We start from the raw sequence: 19350 nt of genomic DNA, 5'->3' as shown, positions 1-19350 counted from the left end.
TTTTAATAAAGCAAGCCGTGTGCATCTATTGATGCAGAGGCTGGGGCTATGCTTCTTTATCGAAAAAAAAGAAAACCCTTTCAAAAGTAACTAGGAAGGTGTTCCCGCAACCAGAAAATATGTAACTGAAAGCAGATACGGCGGGCAAACTTCATTGTTTCTGGCCAAATATGTGTCACTCGAACAGAAGGGTAACTCAGAAGCATCATGACCATTTTTTTGCAGAATATCAGGCAAGGGCACAGTACTGGAAGTCTGAAACACCAATGACAGGAGTATAATCCAGCTGAACATAATAACCTGAATCCTGAACTAGTCATCATCCACACCACAAGCAGATTCTCGTGATCACCATCAACACCTTAACACAATGTACTTTCCATTTTAGAAGATTTTGGAGATGCACTACCAGCAATAATCAGAGGGAAATAATGACCAATGCCCCATCACAACTATAGCTGACATAAAATATTAATGGTCAATGCTTGAGGATTACATGCAGATATTTTTTCTTAGTACATTCTACTGAAGTACAACACAAGATCCCAAGGTCTACATACACAGCCTCCATACTTTACATTCAGGTTTTCAGTGCTGGACTACAATATTTATTTTTGTGGTGGGCATTGACTTAGGATTCATGGCAGCATATATAATGTTTTGGGGGTGTACAGTAACATGATGTACTTCTAGGTATGGTACAAATGTCATTATCAACATTTTCTCGTTCTTTTGCACTCGCAAAAATGCTTAGTGATGAATCGGTAATAATTTTTCAGTTGTAACAAATATTTATTCTGTGAGCAGACTATGTGTTGGCGGAGCTGTGCAGAGAAAAGATGACATGGAAAGGGAGGAAGAAAGAACAAAATCCTGATTTCTACTACTCTCCCTAACATCCATTAAAAGTGTAGGTGATTTAGTTCAAAATTTAAAGTAAATCACCAACACTCCTATGATTCGGAGGGAGTATCATATTCAGGGGATTCAACCCGCTGCAACGAATGGGTGGGAAGACGACCAGGAAGAAGTGAACGATGATGAGCATTCACTTGGTGGGCCGCGTGCACACGGCATGCCCAATATGGTCAGTGTTCCTTAGCAGATCTCATGTTTTTATCACACTAAAACGCACGGGGATATTTCCTAGTTTTAGAAAAACAAAATTAGATGAAAACGGGCCAAAAAAACATTAAATATGTAAAAGTGGGTTGTGTAGATAATACTGTGATAATCGACTCCATTATCAAACTAATACACATTTGATAAGCATGATAGATGGGCAGTCTCAACACTAACACGTTTTTTCATAAGGAAAAAAATACCCATTCTACTCACATGGACATATATGATTGAAGGATTGATAGGATCTTTTGCTCTTAACCATAAACACGACCATACATGGAAAAGTAGCACAACGAATTAGTACTAGATTTGTATATGTACTACCAAATAGCCATGATAAGATCCTTTGTCGCTTTTAGTTCAGCTGGCAGGGTTCTGGCTATCAACTCCTTGAGAACGGACGGGCAACTGGATTTCAGATGCTCAAAACCATCACTAGCCATCATGGCCTCTAAATTGGAAGGAGAAGCCAGGAACTTCAAACAAGCCTCTTTGAGACCATGGAAACCATGCTGTTCAGCCAAAGCCAAACTCGTCGCCACCATGTTAGAATCAATATGATTGCACAGTTTCTCCTCGCATATAAGCTTCAGCCTCCCAATGTTGTACCTGTCGGCGGCTACGAGCAGATGGCCAGCCATCACCAAACCCTCACGTGCTTCATCACCGTTGTTGCTAGAAGTCTCAATTGCAGGTGGGACTGTGTCGGTGTATATGAAGTGGAGCAACGACTTGAACACATCAGCTTCCATGTCACAGATTTCGACAGGAGTGCCGGGAGAAATCTCCTTCATGGCACCGAGGAGCTCCGCCTTGAAGACGGCCGACCGAGCAGCAAGGACACACCTATGAGCGGAGAAATTCTGTCCATCAACTTGGAAGGTTACGTCTGCTGCATCCTTGTTCTTCAGGAGGTCGCCGAGATGCCGGTGCAAGTCGGTCGGAGGAAACCTCGTCACTTCGCTGTGGATCTCCTTCGTGACGGTGACATCGCACCTGAGGATCAAACAATCGTCTCTCAAATACACAGATCCCTCCAGATCAGCCTTCTTGATGGAGGCCCAGCATGAACCTTGGCTTGTGAGGGTGTCGACAGGGTGGGTATGGCTGAAACGCACTGGTTCTCCATTCTTGTCAAGTATGTTGAACGTGAATTTCGCCTTCACATCTTGGGTGCCGGCAGAATAAAGAAGCAGATAAACAGATACGAAATCAGCATAATCCTTATGTCTACCGTTTGGGTAATAGTTCACGGCCCAGCTGTGACCTCCAACACTGAAAGGGGCAAAAGCCAGAAAGTCGCCGGTCTTCAGTAGCGCCTTGGCTCTCCAGTAGTCATCTACCTTCAGCACATATGACCTTTCCTCAGATTCGGCTACAAGGGCAGCAGAGATCTTGCAGTGTTCTGCCATGCTGGAGGTGGCTTGGAGAAGGATGGAAGATCTGCGAGAGGAAGGATTTGGTGAATTATATACAGGTGCACAAGGGAAGTTAAGATCCATTTGTTTCACACGCGGTCAGGCGAAAGCAGTGGTCTGTTCGCACCTCGATTACCTTCAGTATAGGAGGCACCGTTGCATTGCGGCGGCCATATGCCAATCGTGGTAGGTGAAACCACGCCGTGATGAATGATTTGCTTCTGCTAGGGGGTTAAATTTTCATAATCTCGTCAATTCGGCAACAAAGGAAGGTACGGGCACGTAAATACCGCTCTCTTTCCTTTTTTTTTCTTCTCCGAAAACAGGGAGACCACGCCTAGTAGTTTCTCATTATCTCATCGAGTCGTGTTGTTTGGAGACATTTGCTTGTTACGTTCTCGAACCGGATATCTAGTGATTTTGTTGTGAACGAAATCTGCAACAAACTAATCAGGTTGGCGTCTGCGTAACAGGAAAATATTAGTTACCCAAACAGAAAGCACAGATATGGCGGGCAAATTTCATGGTTTCCAGGGACCAGATAGTTGGGGAAACAGCTTAAACATTTTTTGGCATAAAAAGATGCAAGAAGGGCACCGGAACATCAATGACACGTCCATAATCGTGTTTACCCCTGCAATCCCTTTAAAACTGAATCTAGATACTCAGAAGGAGCACAGCAAGTACACAGATGCTACCAAGTACCAACAATAATCAGATGGAAATAGTAACCAATGCACCTTCACAACTATTAGTGACATTACAAATTAAAATTGTCAATGCTTGAGGATTACTTGCAGTTTTTTTTTTTTTCTTAGAGCTTAAACTGAATTACAACGCAATATTACAAGTTCCACATAGACGGAATCCATACTTTACATTCAGTTTCACAGTGCGGAGTAGACATGACTGCTAATAACCAGACAGAACAAAGTAACATCTAGTAGTGATGTAATAAGGACAAACGCAACCTACCATTGTAGTCAGTCGCTACAAAACAGGGCAACGGTGATAAGCCATCATCATCGGCTATTGTCATTTGGTCATTTTCGACTGATTCTACCGGTAATAAGCCTGGTGAAAGGGTGGGGCCATTGAATTGCCATAGGCTCCCAAGCCGCTGTTGTATCCGGCATAGACTGGGTAGGTCATCGGAGGGGGTGGGTATGACACTGCAATGCCGACATTAGGAACCACAGGTGGGTATGCCATTGGCAGTGAGCTTTGGCCGCAGTAGAGGGTGTGTCCAGCTGGCCTATCGTAAGAGTAAGGAGATCCGTTACCGTAGGAGGCATGGGAGGATGGCGAGCCAATGAATGTGGTGGTGGTGGTGGTGGCAGGCGAAGATGGTACACTAGCAGGGGGCATTGTTCCTCCATTGTTTGCTCGTATGCGCTTGCTGGCTGGACCAGAGCTACCACCGCTGGAGCAACTTGACACTGCCTTTTTCTTCTCTGTCTTGGCCTTCTCCAATTCCTCCAGCCGTACCCGAAGATCCTCCAACGGGAACTCCGCTTCGAGTTTGTGGTCCTCGACACACTTTATAACAGCCCGAAGGGCAGATTGCTCCTTCTTATTTGCATTGATCTGCAAGAGAAGCTACATTAGGCCCACTAACTAACTTGGTACGTGAAACAGAGCGGGTAGAAAATGCTCGCGAAAAGCAACGACATGGATTGAGGAGATTGTAATACAATGCTAGCTAGCAAAAAGAGGTAGACTGGTATGCACAGAGCAGCACCTATATACTTCAGAATGCCCTGCCGACAGACTACTTGGAAGACTTTCAGGCTTGCAACGCTGACTCCAAAAAAATGATATATTACTACTAGTCTTACCCCAGAATGGCCACTGCTAGTGCTCAGGTTATCTGAAGTACAAGATATCTTCTTAGAATCCTCCAGGTAGGATTTCAAAAGAGGGACTGGGGAGAACTTTTCCAGAAGTCCAGCCTCATATGCGAAGTTCACAGCATCAAGTTGTTGCCCCTTCGTCACAAGTTCTTGAATGATATCTACAAACATGGTTCAGGTCAGATAAGACAGCTTAATTTTCAACAGATTCACTATAAAAGGATGACCTACAAAGTGATTACTACTAAGGTACAAAGCACCAGCAGCATACATATGCGGTCAGAGGCCAACCAAAACTATCAACCCAACCCAATAAGGTCAGAGTAAAGGAAAATACTGGACGACTGAGATTATAGTCGTTTTCTTGCAGAAAGTGGCAGAAATAAGTAACAAAAAGGATGTGAAACATAAGATAAGTGCTTCATGTTTTGATGAGAAGTGTCGCTATGCAGGCTTAAAGGGAACCATCATTTGCTATGAAAGTAGACTAAAAACTAATGAATTAATAGATACAAAAATAGAAGAACCGTATAAATGCATCATAGTTGAAACCTCATGCATGACATAACTAGGGAATCCACATGAGATTCTTCTACTCATGCTTGCAAAAGCTCATTCAACAGTGAAATTATGTTCATTCAACTACAAGCATAAGAATCAAGACAAAATAAAGGGAATTGTACTTGGTGGCTCAACCCCATGACAATCACTGAGGGACCACTAGCCCGACTGGAACAGCCAGAGTGTCCATGGTGCCGGCCATACTGACCTTCCCCAGTGACAATTCATCCAAGCAGAGGACACGCACATCGCATCTATGCATATGTGAACTGCATTCCCAACAATGAGCCACAAATCGCTACACTTGGTCAAAGAATCTAAATCTACTCCGCTGATGTAATCCACAACTCACTGAGCAAACAATAGCTATGTAGTGGTAACTAAACGCTAGATCTAGCCAACTAAAACAATTTTATTGCTATGCATCTACTAACAGACTAGCTAGTTGGTCATTTCATTATTTGGCCTAGAGAACAATCTAAACAGAAAAGAGGTGAAACGAATTACCTTCCATCTCATCCTCGAGGCCAAGCGTGAGGGCGAGGCGCGGCATCTGCCTGCGCCAGGAGAAGCTGAGCACGATCCTCTTGTACAGCTCCCTGTCCGCCTTCTCCGCGACGGCGAAGGTGGCGACGTGCTGCAGAAACGCGTGCGCGTCGGGCGGCTTGGCGCCCTCCACCCCGCCCTTGCGCTCGGCGGCGTCCTTCCACTGGGCCGCCATGGCGCGCGCCCTCTCGCGGGCCGCCCTGGGCACCATGGGCCGGGCCGGCGCCGATCTCCGGGTCCGGGTCGGCGAGCGCGGGCACGACGGCCTCCAGCACCAGCACGCAGGCCCAGGCCAGGTCGGCGGGGGAGCGCACGGCGCGGCGGTCGACGGGGAAGACCTCGGACACCGCGTCCATGACGAAGCGGGCCGGGTCGGCGCAGCGCTTGAGCGCGGCGGGGAGGGAGGCGCGGAGCGCGTCCACCTCCTTGCGGCGCTCGACGACGAAGGCCAGGAAGCCCGCGGAGTCCATGGCGGCGCAGAGGGCGGCGAGGCGCTCTGGGATGCTTGAGGAGGGGGGGGAGGGGGAGGGGGAGCGGTGGCGCTTAAGATTGGTGGCGAGGGAGTCGAGGCGGGAGAGGGCGAGGGAGACGGAGGCGTCGAGGGAGAGCTCGCGGCGGCGGAGCGCGTCGAGCCTGCGGGAGGCGCGGAGGTGGACGAGGCGGCGGCGGGCGCGGAGCGAGTCGGCGCGGGAGTCGATGGCGCGGTCGAGGGAGCCGAAGTGGTCGGTGAGCTGCTGGTAGAGGCGCGTGCAGGTGGCGAGCAGCTCCTGCTGCCGCTCCAGCTCCGCGAAGCCGTCCCTGATGGCCGCGGCGCCCGGCGCCTCCTGCGCCGCGGCGGCGGCGGCCATGGACGCGGCCCGGCCGGCGCCGGCGGGAAGCCTAGGCGGCGCTGGGCTCGATCCGGGAAACCCTAGCTGGTTTTCTGGGGATGGGGGGAGTTTGCGAATGGGGAAAGGGGGAAAGCGAGCGAGAGGAGAGCGACGGGAATAAAGGCGGGGACGACAAGTGCAGGGAGAGATCGTGTCGGGTTTCGCTACAGCTACCGATCGGATGACGCCGCCAGTGGGACCGGTTCGGGGTTGGACCCATCTGTCGGGGAGACGGAATGTGATGGGGTTTGGAGAGGGAGGAGTGGGCATAGGATTTGGGGGTGGGAAAAGGTGGAGGCGTGGCGTGAGATGCAGAGGAACAGTAGCCAGTAGGGTTGGTCGGCTGTGAGCCTGTGACTGTGCGCGCCTTTCAGGAGCACGCGAGCTCATTCGGGCATGTTTGCTCGCGAGCTCATTCGGGCATGTTTGCTCGGCGGACAGCACAAATGAAGCCCACCAGAGTTCAAACCTCAGGTTTGACATCTGTGTGTCTCATAAAGGTGGAATATTTATTCAGTGGGAGACGTCTTTCGGATGTGCTCATAGGGGTAGGGTGTGCGTGGAATATTCACCCCTGTATGTGAACATCTGCGTTTGTACTGTGTTTCTCAAAAAAAAAAAAACCTTGACGTAGCTTAACTAAGGATAGCTCGAGCGGTTGGAGAGATATTTCCCTCCCGTGTTGACCAGATGAAGGGGCCTGGGCATTTTGTCCCTCAACCTAGATTTGCACAGGTTAGGATGAAAAATGAGGGTTGGACCTTCAAAGTTTTTCGAGAGCTTAAAGGGTTTGAGGGCTCTGTTCGGCATCAATTTTCTAAAAGCAGTTATTTTGAGGGTTTGACCATCAAAAAAGCAAAAAGCAGTTATTTTGAGGGTTTGACCAGTTTGAGGGTTCTGCTATTAATGCTCTTAGCCCTGGCAGCCATGGTTCCATGTTCGCTTTGTTAATGGTAAACTAAACCTTTGTTAACTTTTGCAGGACTAATTGTAATAAAACAACCAAAATCCTTTTCACGCACGTACAGACGACAATATTTATTCATCACCACAGACAAGTCACACCAGCACCAGCAGGACTTGTCACAAGACACACAACAGGAATGGATTGTTCAGTCCTTGGAAAGTACCAACAAGGGCAAACAGTTCAGCACAGGAACAGTTTCAGGGTTAAAGATTTACAGATGGCAGTGGTTGCCCTCTGCCCTCTGCTCACTCTGTCCTAGGAACTATTAAGGCTTCATCTAAGTCATTGTCCTAAAATATTACCAAATCCAACTCTACGAGTCTACGTTATACAACAGTTAAACTACGTACAACGTGATCGACAGTTCAACTCCATTTGACATGATACAAGACAGTTCAGGAACAGGATATGAATCAACAGGGGCACGGAGAAAACAAACCCCTATGGCTGCTTTTGGCAGGAGTATGTTGTGTAGAATGAATCTCCTGGTAGCAGCATGCTCGTGCACACGGAACTCGACACACCATCATCATTTTGCAGCATGGAACACGACGCATCATTTTGCGGCAACTCGGTAAATCACTTGAGCTGTGGACTCTTCATGGTTATCACTCTGGCAAGCCATTAGGAGCTTGGCTTTTGACACGGTACACTGGCTTAGCAGCCTGCTGTCTGCTCTCCTGTTGTGATCTTGGGTTATCCTGCTTAGGCTGTCTATTCGTCCTTGGATCCTGCTTGGCAGGCATACCCTTCTGGCCTCCTCCGCTTGTTTGCTTGCCAATCCAAGTACTGGGAGGTAATGGTGGAGGAACCCCGTTTACAGGTTGCTGGTGTATGAATCCTGCATTCTGGACAGGCCGCTGCTGTGCGAATCCTGCATTTTGAACAGGTCGCGGCTGCGGGAATCCTGCATTCTGAACAGGTCGCTGCTGTGGGAATCCCGCATTTCGGGCAGGTCGTGCAAAATTGGTGTTCTGCATAGGCCTCTGAGGTGGGAACCCAGCGTACTGGTTCGGATATGGCTGATTTGGAATATATCCTGGATTCTGCATCCTGTTATTTTGATGCATCCTTGGCCCGTCTTGGATTGTCAGGTTTGACATCCCTGCATTGATGCCACCATCCTGAATTCGAGTGTTTGGCCGCTCTAGTAACCGCACATTCTGTCTGTTGCCTTGAGCTTCACCAAAGAACTGAGGCCGGGGATTTGGAGCGCTTCTGGACATGTGTGCGTGGTATGGATTATCCACAAAACCCCTCTCATATCCCGAAGGTCCAAAGGGCCTTGGTCCATTTCTAGGGCCATATGGTGCACCCCTATATGGCATCTCAAGCAGCCCAGCAGAGCTGCCAGATTTCATCTGAAGGGAATTTTTCAATAGACGATGTGCAGCCTCTCCTAAGACAGAACCTGTCAGAGCTCCATGCACCTGAGGCCTGGAATCATCAAATGATTCACAGCAAGAGCAAAAATATTAGCAATTAGTCAAGCTACAACTCAAGAAGAAATGTGCTACTCAGAAAGTATTGTTCCCCTGAAATGAATGTGTATTAATCCTGCATCTGGTAGAATATCATGTAGTAATCTATAGTATTTAATGTGAAAGTGGTATCAATAGTTTCTGGTATATGAACATATGAAATGGTAACCATACCTGTCTCTTGTTTGTCGGCGACTATTATCTTCATGCCACAGCACGGGGAAAGGTTTGAAATCATATGGTTTCAATATCTACAAAATGGTTAAAGCTATGTTGGCCCATGAATTTATCTCAAGAAAAGAAATACCATATATCTCAACTCGGAGTTAACTGTGGTTAACCAATCAAAATAATTACATAGACAATAAACTTTTCTTTCCAGTAAACAAAGATGTGATACTTCTATTGTTTCACATACAAGTTAACCGTGGCTTGCATGCAGTTCAACTTTTACCAAAAATGCATACAGTCCAACTTTTACGAAATATGCATACAGTCCAACTTTTTCCAAAAATGATATAGCATACAAAAGTATTTCATGGCTGCATAAAATAACACCATAGAACTTCACAGAAATACTTTTTAGAAACATCATCTTGTTGTAGAAAAATAATGGTTAAAATTTATCTCCGGGACAATGAGAAGTATAGAAAAACATCAAAGCATGAAACTAGCATGAAACTGATGAGGCAGCAGAGCATCAAGGGAACTAAGAAGCAACACCGCTCATCTATTTCACTTATTAGCTGAGTCAAGTCAACAATTCTTTCATTTACCGAGGGCAAAAGTTAAAAAGGCTCAACTAGAAATGATTATGCTATAATAGGAATAAAGAACAGATATGCGAATGTCTCTATAATGTGTATCTCCAATAAGTATTTGATTATCCAGATAATAATGCGCACAGGGTTAGGAAATACCTTTGGAGGTATAATGACACCCTCTGGAGGCTCCGCGATGTGTTTGTGATACTGAGGATTAATATAAGTACCATTCCTAGAAAACAGTATAACACTTAGAAATATTTGATGGTGACTTTGGGCTTACAATATGCTTTTTCATTTTATACTACTTACAAAACTCTGTTCTGGGTGATGGCATTGAACCCCTTAACTGGAGATCCTACAGAGATGCTGTACCAATTTCTTTGAGATAAACAAAGAAATCCATTCATTCCACCACTGAAACAAAGAGGCAACAATGCAAGTAATTATCGAGGGGAACAGTATCACCAAGAAATAGAGAATCCAGATCAATCTAGTATATATACCAACCTAGCAGCAGGGTCAATAGGTATGACATAGGAAGGATCTGTTATTGAATGCTGAGAGTACATCTGATACAGGAAGGCAATCTGAGCAGCCAATGGATGAGTTTCCCGCACATAAATTATGTCAAACATTGTTGTATTCCTGAATCTCTCTTCTTCCTGGAAAAGGCAGCAACAACCAAAGCAAACTGAATAACTGAAAGTTAGTTGCAAAAGGATCCTGAAGTAAAAGCCAAAGAAATTAAGAAGCCTAGAGCATTATACAGAAGGATCCTAGAGCAATGATACAGAAGGATCTTAGAATCTGCATACTGTTAATGACTCTTCAAGTTTATGTGTCTCCGCAAGCAGCCTTGTTTCATCAATAAAAGGCAATTTTGCAATACCCTGGGAAAAAACAGAAACGAACCTTCAAGCAACAATTAATCAGTCACCTGAAGCAAATTAGTCTATCCATTCATTGATTACCTGCCACGCAAAACGTTTCCCGTTCATGTCTATCTCAAAATCTGCAGTTGCAAAAGGAAGATAGTATGGAGTAAGAGCTTATAAATACGAACTACCACTACCATGCAATGCATGGTGAAAAGGGCATAAACCATATTGAGATATCTTTAATTTTTAAGTATTTTCCACTCCCCGTTAGACAGGAGATATTGGTACCTTTGGGGTAGAAATACTTCAAGGGTGAATTTGGATCAGTCATCAAATCCCCGTAGTGTTTTGGCAATGCATTCGAGCTACAGAAAAAAATAATATGGTGATTTTCATGACACTATATCAATAGACCCATTAACACAGAGAAATGACAAACCTAGCAGCTGGCAGTGTTCCCATTAGTTGATCAAACGGCTTGAAAGGTTGACCCAGGAAAAAGGTTATCTCAAACTCAGTCAAGCCTTTCAGGTCAGATGCAAAAGGCGCATAATGGTATGGATAGAACCTGTTGTAAGTTAAGTGAAGAAAAGTAAAAAACAGAGTTTGTACTTGATACCAAAAAGGAGTTACTTATGAGTTTTCTCAACCAAACTGCGTAACCGCAATATGCCTACGTTCAGCTGATCAGCTATTCATGTGAATATGACAGGAGTGTGAACGTTGCTGACAACATGGCTGGTTTAATATTGAGACAAGTCCAGTTTTCAACCCTGAATTCTAAGGGAAGTCCAGTTCTCAACCTCCTACGTGGATTCTACAGCTGCAGCATAATGATGCGCTGTAGACAAACAGAAGTTGCTGACATCGTCACAAAGTATCACTTTGGATTTCATGGTTGGCAATATATTTTATTTCCAAGTTACTCCCTCCGCTCCAAATTAACTGACTCAGCTTTGTCTAGATACGCATGTATCTACACACTAAAACGCATGATAGTGCCACAAATGGCAATGAATGGATTCTAGTAAAATTTAGAATTATGATCATGGAGTTGCTATAAATAATAAGGCAACTGAGAATGCGAGCATAAAACCAATTAATAAGTCCCTCAGGTATGATCATGGAGTTCAGAATCTTTAACAAGATCTACTGACATGATTGGTGAAATATGCTTGCGGAAAGATCAGGTGATGTTTTTGATACCAAGAAAGAACGGTAGTAATACATCCTCACAGCTGATGGTCAATAATTACCTACCACTGCCATGAACAAACACCCTGATAGTAGTATCTCATAACCCAGCAAAGACCTTCCACATATTTCTGAACCTGAAAACATGGATTGTAAATAGAGATAACATCAGTATTAAGATATTGGTGACCAAAATCACCAAATAGGCAGAAACACACAACATACTCTACAAATTTTGTTTCAAACAGTACCCTGTAAAAATTTAACATAACATATGAATTGAGCTCATGAAAACAACAGGTCAGAACATTTTCAATTGAGCCAGCACCAACTTCTCAAGGATTAATAGATTGTGCCTATAGTCTTTAGATGTAGATCTAAAAGTCAAAAATCGCATCTGTTCCCTATATGCATAATTACTGAAACTTGATTCTGAAAGAGTCAAAAATCACTTTTGTTTCCTATCTGCATAATCGCTGAAAGCCCAAACTGGGAACACATTATATCAAGTTTAGTGATTCTAGAAGAAAGTTTGATCCATTTTTTAATTGATCTGTTCAGAAATATGGCAGCCACCATTGTGAATACAGCAGGAGGTTAAAATAATGTTGCTAGTTTCGAAGACTAACAGTGGCATCTTAATGATAACAATGTGGCGCAAATACTGATGAATACAAAAATTATCCATAATGTCTCTTAAAGAAAGGCATCATGGTTAAATTCCATTTTTATAGCTGCTATCATGGAGAGCAACGCAATCATGTTGTTGCTGTAGATAATAAAACATTACTCTGGACCACTCATTTTCTAGCATGTGAGGTCCGGCCATATACCACATTTCAAATTAAAATAAGAAGCCCACTAGGCCTGGTAGCATATGGAAGTGCTTGATGATTAGCTTGGGAACTAGTGCCTTCAGAAAATCAGTAAGGGGTACTGAATAGCAAGACTCACAACATCTCTCTGGACTTGATCAATAGGTTTTGATTCTGCCTCTTCTTTAAACTTCTCGGCATAGTACCTTTCCTTGAATCCTGGCTCTCCTAGTTTTACCTGAAGGGCAGTCAGTGCAAAATAAAAGATAGAGAAAAGGTACATAACACAAACTGCCACGCTCCCTATTTTACTATCAGCAGAGAACCAAAACACTAGAAATTACTATATGAACAGATTCTTTGGATTTCAAGCATATGTGAGTTTCCAAATACTAATATTCTCAGATTTTAGGGCTACAAAGATGTTGTGATCTGAACTACTGTTACTCCTAAAAAGATAGGAAAAATTGAAATGAAGCATACCAAGACAACCTACAATACAGAATAGGGAAAGCAATCACAAGATGGAACTGTTTCACATAAACTTCCAAGTCACTTTTAAAGACTTGACAGTGACAGATGATGGTGCTCTGAAATCATGCAAGATATCATTCACTAACACATGTCCAAAGTGTGTCAAAGAAACCCAAAAGGAGATTTGAAGTATTAATAGGGGATGCAAATGAGAAAAGTGCCAAGTGCAAACTAGAAGTTCGTTTGAAAAGATTGTCATCTACTTGTACAAATAGTACACCAGTTCACCAATCTCCCACTACAAGAAAAGAAACAAACCATGTCCACATATTTATTATCCTCAGAGATCTCTCCCTGCGCTCTACGTCTATCCTCATTGTTCTCGTACGCCTGCAATATAACAATCATAGAAAGTATCATTTGGGGTAAGAATCGCAAAGGACAAACTTAGTCAACATGGTTTTGTAGACTTCTTTCACTAGTTGAAACTAAACTAAGGTTACCATGAATCAAGAAAGTAAAGAAACTGTCTTTAAATGTATGCTCACATGAAGGTTGAACTGCACTCCATGTGGAGGCGTTTAGGTAGAAGTGCTAACAAGAACTGCATGTCAAAAGCAGCAGCCTGTTGCAATCCACTTTGAATGCAACTTAACTCTGAGTCCAGACTCACATCATACATATACCAATACATTGCACCAAAAGCATATAATTATATCTTAGAACCGGACCAAGTAACTTGATGTCATTAACATAAAATGGACCTCAGCATATACATACCAGACATATATTTGCATCATAAAATAGTTATTACAGGAAATGACATACATAGGCTTCGATGCATTGACGTGCTACAGAGTGTATAGGATTACAGAGGTAAAGAAGAGTAGCTAGAAAGTACCTTCTGAATACGTGTACGCTTCCGGAAAATTTGATCTTCGTTGACAGCAACAGCCTGAATGAAATGCTCCACTCGTTCCAATAAAACCTTTTATTGAAAAGGAGAAAATGTCATGCTATGAGAAAACTGTAAATGTCAACGCCGCATCATGAGAAGTATCAATAGGTAAGGCCATAACACCAAGGCAATATATCAGGCTTGAAGTGAAGCACGTCTATTTATTTTATTTTGTTCTGATTACAGGGAAGACATCCTGCAACCTCACACATTAAGGCAGACAAGCTAAACCAGAGGAGCTCTAATGACTGTTACGCAACATACTGGCCAAGAACAGTTCTCGCTGCGCTACTCAGTACCCACCTCGTGTCCTTCTCTTAATCTCGCCAGCCCTGGCCCTGTCTTAGCCGCCCCTCACTGCAACCCGTCCTAATTTCTGCTAGTTTTTAGTCTGCTCGGCCCCATCCCTGCCTTGTTTGGCCTTGGAAGTATTGATTTTATAAGCCTAAAAACCCTGATTTTTGCTGCCTTTTTGTCCTGCCATTGACTGAGTTAAGAGCGTTTAAGCGTGCATAAATCGTGTAAGCGCTAAGTGGAAGGCTACCACACCACATAACGCTTTTTAAACCTAGAAAAATCCTCTGGCACATGATTAGCGCTATATACCATATTTACGAATGCTAGTGACATTGAGAGCACAACAGGTAATTGTTCGAATGGGGTGGGCTCCGTAGATGCAGTTCTATGCGAAAGGAGAAATAGATGTGCAGGAGGGAGAGAGTGAACTAAAGGTGGGAAAAACGGAGGATGTCAGGAGCAAGAGCTCAATATTTCTTGCTTGCCGGCCCAATGGTCCAAGCCTCCCTTATTGGACAAGCTAGCCAGCTACTAATCGAAAACAAAATTTAGTTCAGAAATAAACTGGTCAAACCAATCATAATAGAATAAAGCTAACATCTATCGGTCTGAAATTAACTAATGAGACATTCAGTTGGCACTTTGGCACTGCTGCGCATGCTATCATGTTAGATGATGTGGTCTATACGCTGCGACAATAATTGTAATTAACTGGGTGCAGTCAGTTGGTCATGCTCAAGAGCGAGTCCAAAAAGAATTTAGACATGATGCTTCAACAAACTGAACGTAAGGAAATCAGGATCAATCTACAGTGCAATCACTTTAGTAACTTCACTGTGATACCGCTAGTTCACCTTATTCAGTTATTCTACCATTGCAAGTTAGTTGATATGACGGTTATCATTCTGTTTATACCATAACTTACAAAGTAATTATACAATATGAAAGCATGTGATGGATGTCCTCTATAAGTTGTTTCCCCAGAGAATCTTAGTGATAACACAAGGTAACACCTCAACGATTATTAGTTTTATTATGGACACGTTTGGACTGTGACCAAAGTGTGCCCTACCAATTTTTTGGTCATGACTACATCAACCAACTCTAGTTAATTTTTTTAGCCAATGTTAGCCAACTTATGGGCAAGCAAAAGCTCAACCAAAATTTTGACTAGCCAAATTATGGTAGGGCAATCTTGCGCAAAAACCAAACACACCCTATACTACAATGTTTACATCTAAAGCCGGTAATAATCCAGTATTACTCCTTTATACATTCTATAAGAAACTTTTACAGCGAAGTGATGCAATGGTATTGCTTTGAACGATAGAAGAATATGAGCACAAAGAAACTGTACCTCGCCCCCATCAGTGAGGTAACCGCCCATTGCTTTGAACTCCGCTCTATAAATACTCATCAGAAGATTAATTGCACCCTACAGTGTACAATAGAAATTAATCACTTCATAGCTACACACAAATTATCCGATAAGACAAAACGAAACCTATAATAGGAATTTTGTAAATCAACAGACCTCACGAATTTCCAGAGTCGGCATGTGAGGCAAGAAGTCATTCCCAACAAAGAAACAGATGAACACAAAATCATCAATGATGCGTTCAAAGTTTATCTTGAAGGGAGGGTCTGCAATTTCCAAATCCTTCTCCAGGTATTCCCGCAGCACCCAGATGTTAAGAAACTGTTAACAGGTGAATAGTTAGAGACTGAATTAATAGCAGTAGAAGATATGGAGTTGCAAATTGCATATCAGATGCATACCCCAAAAGATATGAGACAGACGAGAAAATTGGAAGTTAGTAGAGCAAGAGATGGCATGCTTCTGAGTACCTGGTACTTCTTCTTATGAATTGGAGGGAGCTCCACGACATTATCAGACGGACCAGGGCCTCTGCATTCGGCAGCCAAATGCCCAGCTTGACCACACAGAAAGCATTTATCATGTTGCCCTGGCATGGTGATCACCTGTAAAGTCAGTTGAATTCTGTAGTTACAGAAGTACTCCTAAATTACCGTGAAGAAGACGAAATTTGACTCTGAGGAATGGCCAAAGTCAGATGCATGCGAGCACTTGTGAACAAAAAATATTACAAATTTACCTCTCTTAAAATCGAGAAGTGGACCTCATGAGTTGCCAGGGAAAGCATGATCAAATCAGCATCCTGAAAAAATGTGGTGATCCATGAGTCGAAAGGTTGTGGGTGCACAGATGATGACAGCTGGTTGGAAGTTTGCAGGTGAACTTACAAGGCCATATAGGACGTGGCGCGTATTCGGGTCAAACCCTGGAAGGTTGCGCTGCAGGCGGATGTACGACATGATCTTGTGCTCCCCCTCTCCGGGAACATTCGAGTCGGACAACAATACCTAGCAAAAAAAGCACCCAATGCAGTTTCCATTTATAATAAAACACAACAGAAAACCAAGTAACTAATTAATTAACCCAAAAACACGCCGTAGTATCAGCACCTTGACCGACTGCCACCCGGGGGAGTGGTTCAATCTCAGCTGTATGTAGTACTGCAGCGCGGTGGAGAGCACGAACATGAAGGGCGTCCCAGGAGTAATGACGTTGGAGTCGATCGCCTCCGACTTCTCCTTCTGGACCAGAGTCCTCCCCTCCGCCTCGAACTGCATCCTCATCGTCTCCTCCTCGGCCGCCTGGACAAGGCAAGCAACAACATGAGAAGAGCTACAGCTACATGGAATGGCGTGATGCTCCGGCAGTCAGTAAGCCTTACCGCGTCGGCAGCATCCTTGGCAGCCCGGAACCGCCTGGAGCGCTGCTGGTTCATCTTCGCCCTTGGGGCAACGCCATCTGTGTGATTTAGATGAGCATTAGTGAGTGGACCCGGGTTAGGATAGAGCCGCATTAGCGCAAATGCGAGGAGCGGAGGAGCTCACCGATGGCCAGGTAGAGGAGCTTCCTGGGGCGGACGAGGCAGAAGATGTGGTCGATGTAATCAAAAATCGACTTGAACACCTGGTCGTAGGTGGTCGGGGCGGGCTGCAGGGGGGAGGAGAGGGGTGAGACCAGGAGGAGCATAGTAGCAGCAGGGCAGGGATGAAGTAACGCGAGGTTGAGGGGTTTAAGGGGGGAATCGAGGCGTACGCGGCCCTCGGGGTGGAAGCAGGGGTGGATGATGCCGTTCATGTCGAGGTAGAGGTTGTCGAACTCGATGCCGTTGGGGTTGGGGCGGCGGAGGTCGACGGGGACGAAGGCCCCCGGCTCGAGCTCCACGGGCTCCTCCTCCTCCGCGTCCGACACCGTCTGTGGGTAGCGGTCCGCCAGCCACCTGTAGAAGGCCGGGACTCCCATCGCGCTTGGAACCTTCCCGCCGGAGCCGGATCCCTCTTGTATCGCCTCGCCTCGTCGGGGGGCGGCGGTTCGGGAAGCTTCCGGGGCGGGGGCGGGGGCGGCGGTGGCGTGGGCGGGGGCTCCCCTCGTTGTGGGTTCGATCTGGATACGGAGGGGGGCGAGAGGAGGCTGCGGGGTGGGGAAGAAGAGAAGGGTAATGGGGGCTCCAAGCGTGCGACGTGCGTGCCGGAGCTGGTGGTTGCGTTGCGTTGCGTGGTTGGGTTCGGCTCGGTCGCTGCGGCTTGTATGTACTGTAGTTGTTGGAAAATCGGAGCTGATCCGGTCCGTGGCAGTGATGCCGCGGTGCAGAGCCGCTGCTAGAGAGGACCGGAGGGGTACGATACGTATCTTCGACGGTCAGGATTAGAACGTGCCGTCGCCATGGACGAGAAATTTAAAGAACACCACCACTTTATTTTTTTGGACAAAATGCACCACATTTTTTTACTACATCTCATCCATATTACTTGTGGCCTAGTATAAATGTATCTATCTAGAACTAAAATGTGTCTAGATAATACGTATCGAAGTGAGCAGAAAGATTTGCATAACACGATAAACATGACCGGAGTTATTTCGGAACACGTATGAACTGCTCAATGAGGAGGATGTGGGTCCCTAATATTAGTCTCTCATCTCGTTTTCCTCTCGTAGGCAAAAGCAACCGTGAATCGGGAGAGCCTGGATGACAAAAGCGTGAGCCGATGAAGCACACGGTTCAAGGATGAGGAGTACCTGGAGGTCATGCTCTACCTAATAGGCGACAATGCAGTTGTCATGCATTGCATCAAGAACGACGACGACGTCGAGATGCTTGAGATGGCGTTCTTGCAGCCAACGTTAGGCCCCTAGTGGCGTGTCACCGAACCTCGAGCTGAGTTGAGGCACATCACGTCGATTAAGAAGTCGTCACTAGTGGTGGCGCAGTAGTGACCTAGCTAGACCGGAGTGTGACAGCAACAATGGTTACTATCTTTGACATCCACGTCTTCGATTCAAGTATAGTCCCAGTGGCCAAGTTTTGCTTGTGCTTGCTAGCGTGTAGTTGACACACGTCTGTTGGAAACCCCAAGAGGAAGGTGTGATGCGTACAGCAGCAAGTTTTCCCTCAGTAAGAAACCAAGGTTATCGAACCAGTAGGAGTCAAGAAACACGTGAAGGTTGTTGGTGACGGAGTGTAGTGCGGCGCAACACCAGGGATTCCGGCGCCAACGTGGAACCTGCACAACACAATCACAATACTTTGCCCCAACTTAACAGTGAGGTTGTCAATCTCACCGGCTTGCTGTAAACAAATGATTAGATGTACAGTGTGGATGATGGTGGTTGTTTGCGAAGAACAGTAAAGAACAATTGCAGTAGATTGTATTTCAGATGTAAAGAATGGACCGGGATCCACAGTTCACTAGTGGTGTCTCTCCGATAAGATAAATGGCATGTTGGGTGAACAAATTACGGTTGGGCAATTGACAAATAAAGAAGGCATAACAATGCACATACATATATCATGATGAGTACTATGAGATTTAATCAGGGCATTACGACAAAGTACATAGACCGCTATCCAGCATGCATCTATGCCTAAAAAGTCCACCTTCATGTTATCATCCGAACCCCTTCCAGTATTCAGTTGCAACAACAAATAATTGCATTAAGTATGGTGCGTAATGTAATCAACACAAATATCCTTAGACAAAGCATCGATGTTTTATCCCTAGTGGCAACAGCACATCCACAACCTTAGAGGTTGTTGTCACTCCCCCAGATTCAA

At 45.1% G+C, this 19350-nt stretch overlaps 2 protein-coding genes and 1 pseudogene across 2 annotated transcripts; all 3 read right to left on the bottom strand.

Moving 5' to 3' along the window:
• Positions 1 to 1445: 1445 nt before the first annotated feature.
• On the bottom strand, positions 1446 to 2786 carry LOC124700817 (BTB/POZ and MATH domain-containing protein 1-like). Its single transcript, XM_047232886.1, has 2 exons — positions 2680 to 2786; positions 1446 to 2568 (listed from the first exon to the last, which is right to left on the bottom strand). Exon 2 carries the CDS (start codon positions 2535 to 2537, stop codon positions 1446 to 1448), a length of 1092 nt encoding a protein of 363 aa, XP_047088842.1. The 5' UTR covers positions 2538 to 2568; positions 2680 to 2786.
• Positions 2787 to 3254: 468 nt separating this feature from the next.
• On the bottom strand, positions 3255 to 6355 carry LOC124704541 (annotated as a pseudogene).
• A 1164-nt stretch (positions 6356 to 7519) lies between these two features.
• On the bottom strand, positions 7520 to 17631 carry LOC124704542 (5'-3' exoribonuclease 4). The gene is made up of 22 exons (XM_047236812.1): positions 17334 to 17631; positions 17126 to 17228; positions 16963 to 17039; positions 16691 to 16882; positions 16469 to 16588; positions 16321 to 16383; positions 16052 to 16186; positions 15738 to 15902; positions 15561 to 15638; positions 13850 to 13936; positions 13267 to 13338; positions 12614 to 12712; positions 11726 to 11796; positions 10905 to 11033; positions 10754 to 10830; positions 10559 to 10599; positions 10403 to 10477; positions 10095 to 10249; positions 9897 to 10001; positions 9741 to 9816; positions 8995 to 9071; positions 7520 to 8776 (listed from the first exon to the last, which is right to left on the bottom strand). The coding sequence occupies exons 1-22, from the start codon at positions 17538 to 17540 to the stop codon at positions 7948 to 7950; spliced, it is 3033 nt and encodes a 1010-aa protein (XP_047092768.1). The 5' UTR covers positions 17541 to 17631; the 3' UTR covers positions 7520 to 7947.
• Between the last annotated feature and the right edge of the window lie 1719 nt (positions 17632 to 19350).

Source organism: Lolium rigidum, chromosome 3, assembly GCF_022539505.1.
Source record: "Lolium rigidum isolate FL_2022 chromosome 3, APGP_CSIRO_Lrig_0.1, whole genome shotgun sequence".
Classification (NCBI taxonomy): domain Eukaryota; kingdom Viridiplantae; phylum Streptophyta; class Magnoliopsida; order Poales; family Poaceae; genus Lolium; species Lolium rigidum.
Note: the sequence above shows the minus strand (reverse complement) of the source record. Positions and strands in the feature narration are given on the sequence as shown.

Bases quoted from the DNA above. Each gene is read 5' to 3' on its own strand.
- LOC124704542 (XM_047236812.1), bottom strand. From the start codon at position 17,540: ATGGGAGTCCCGGCCTTCTACAGGTGGCTGGCGGACCGCTACCCACAG. The intron at 16,589-16,690 runs GTGCTGATACTA...TTTTTTTGCTAG, and splicing joins CCGGGTGGCAGTCGGTCAAG to GTATTGTTGTCCGACTCGAA. The intron at 9,072-9,740 runs GTATTTCCTAAC...ACCATTTTGTAG, and splicing joins GTGTCATTATACCTCCAAAG to ATATTGAAACCATATGATTT.
- LOC124700817 (XM_047232886.1), bottom strand. From the start codon at position 2,537: ATGGCAGAACACTGCAAGATCTCTGCTGCCCTTGTAGCCGAATCTGAG.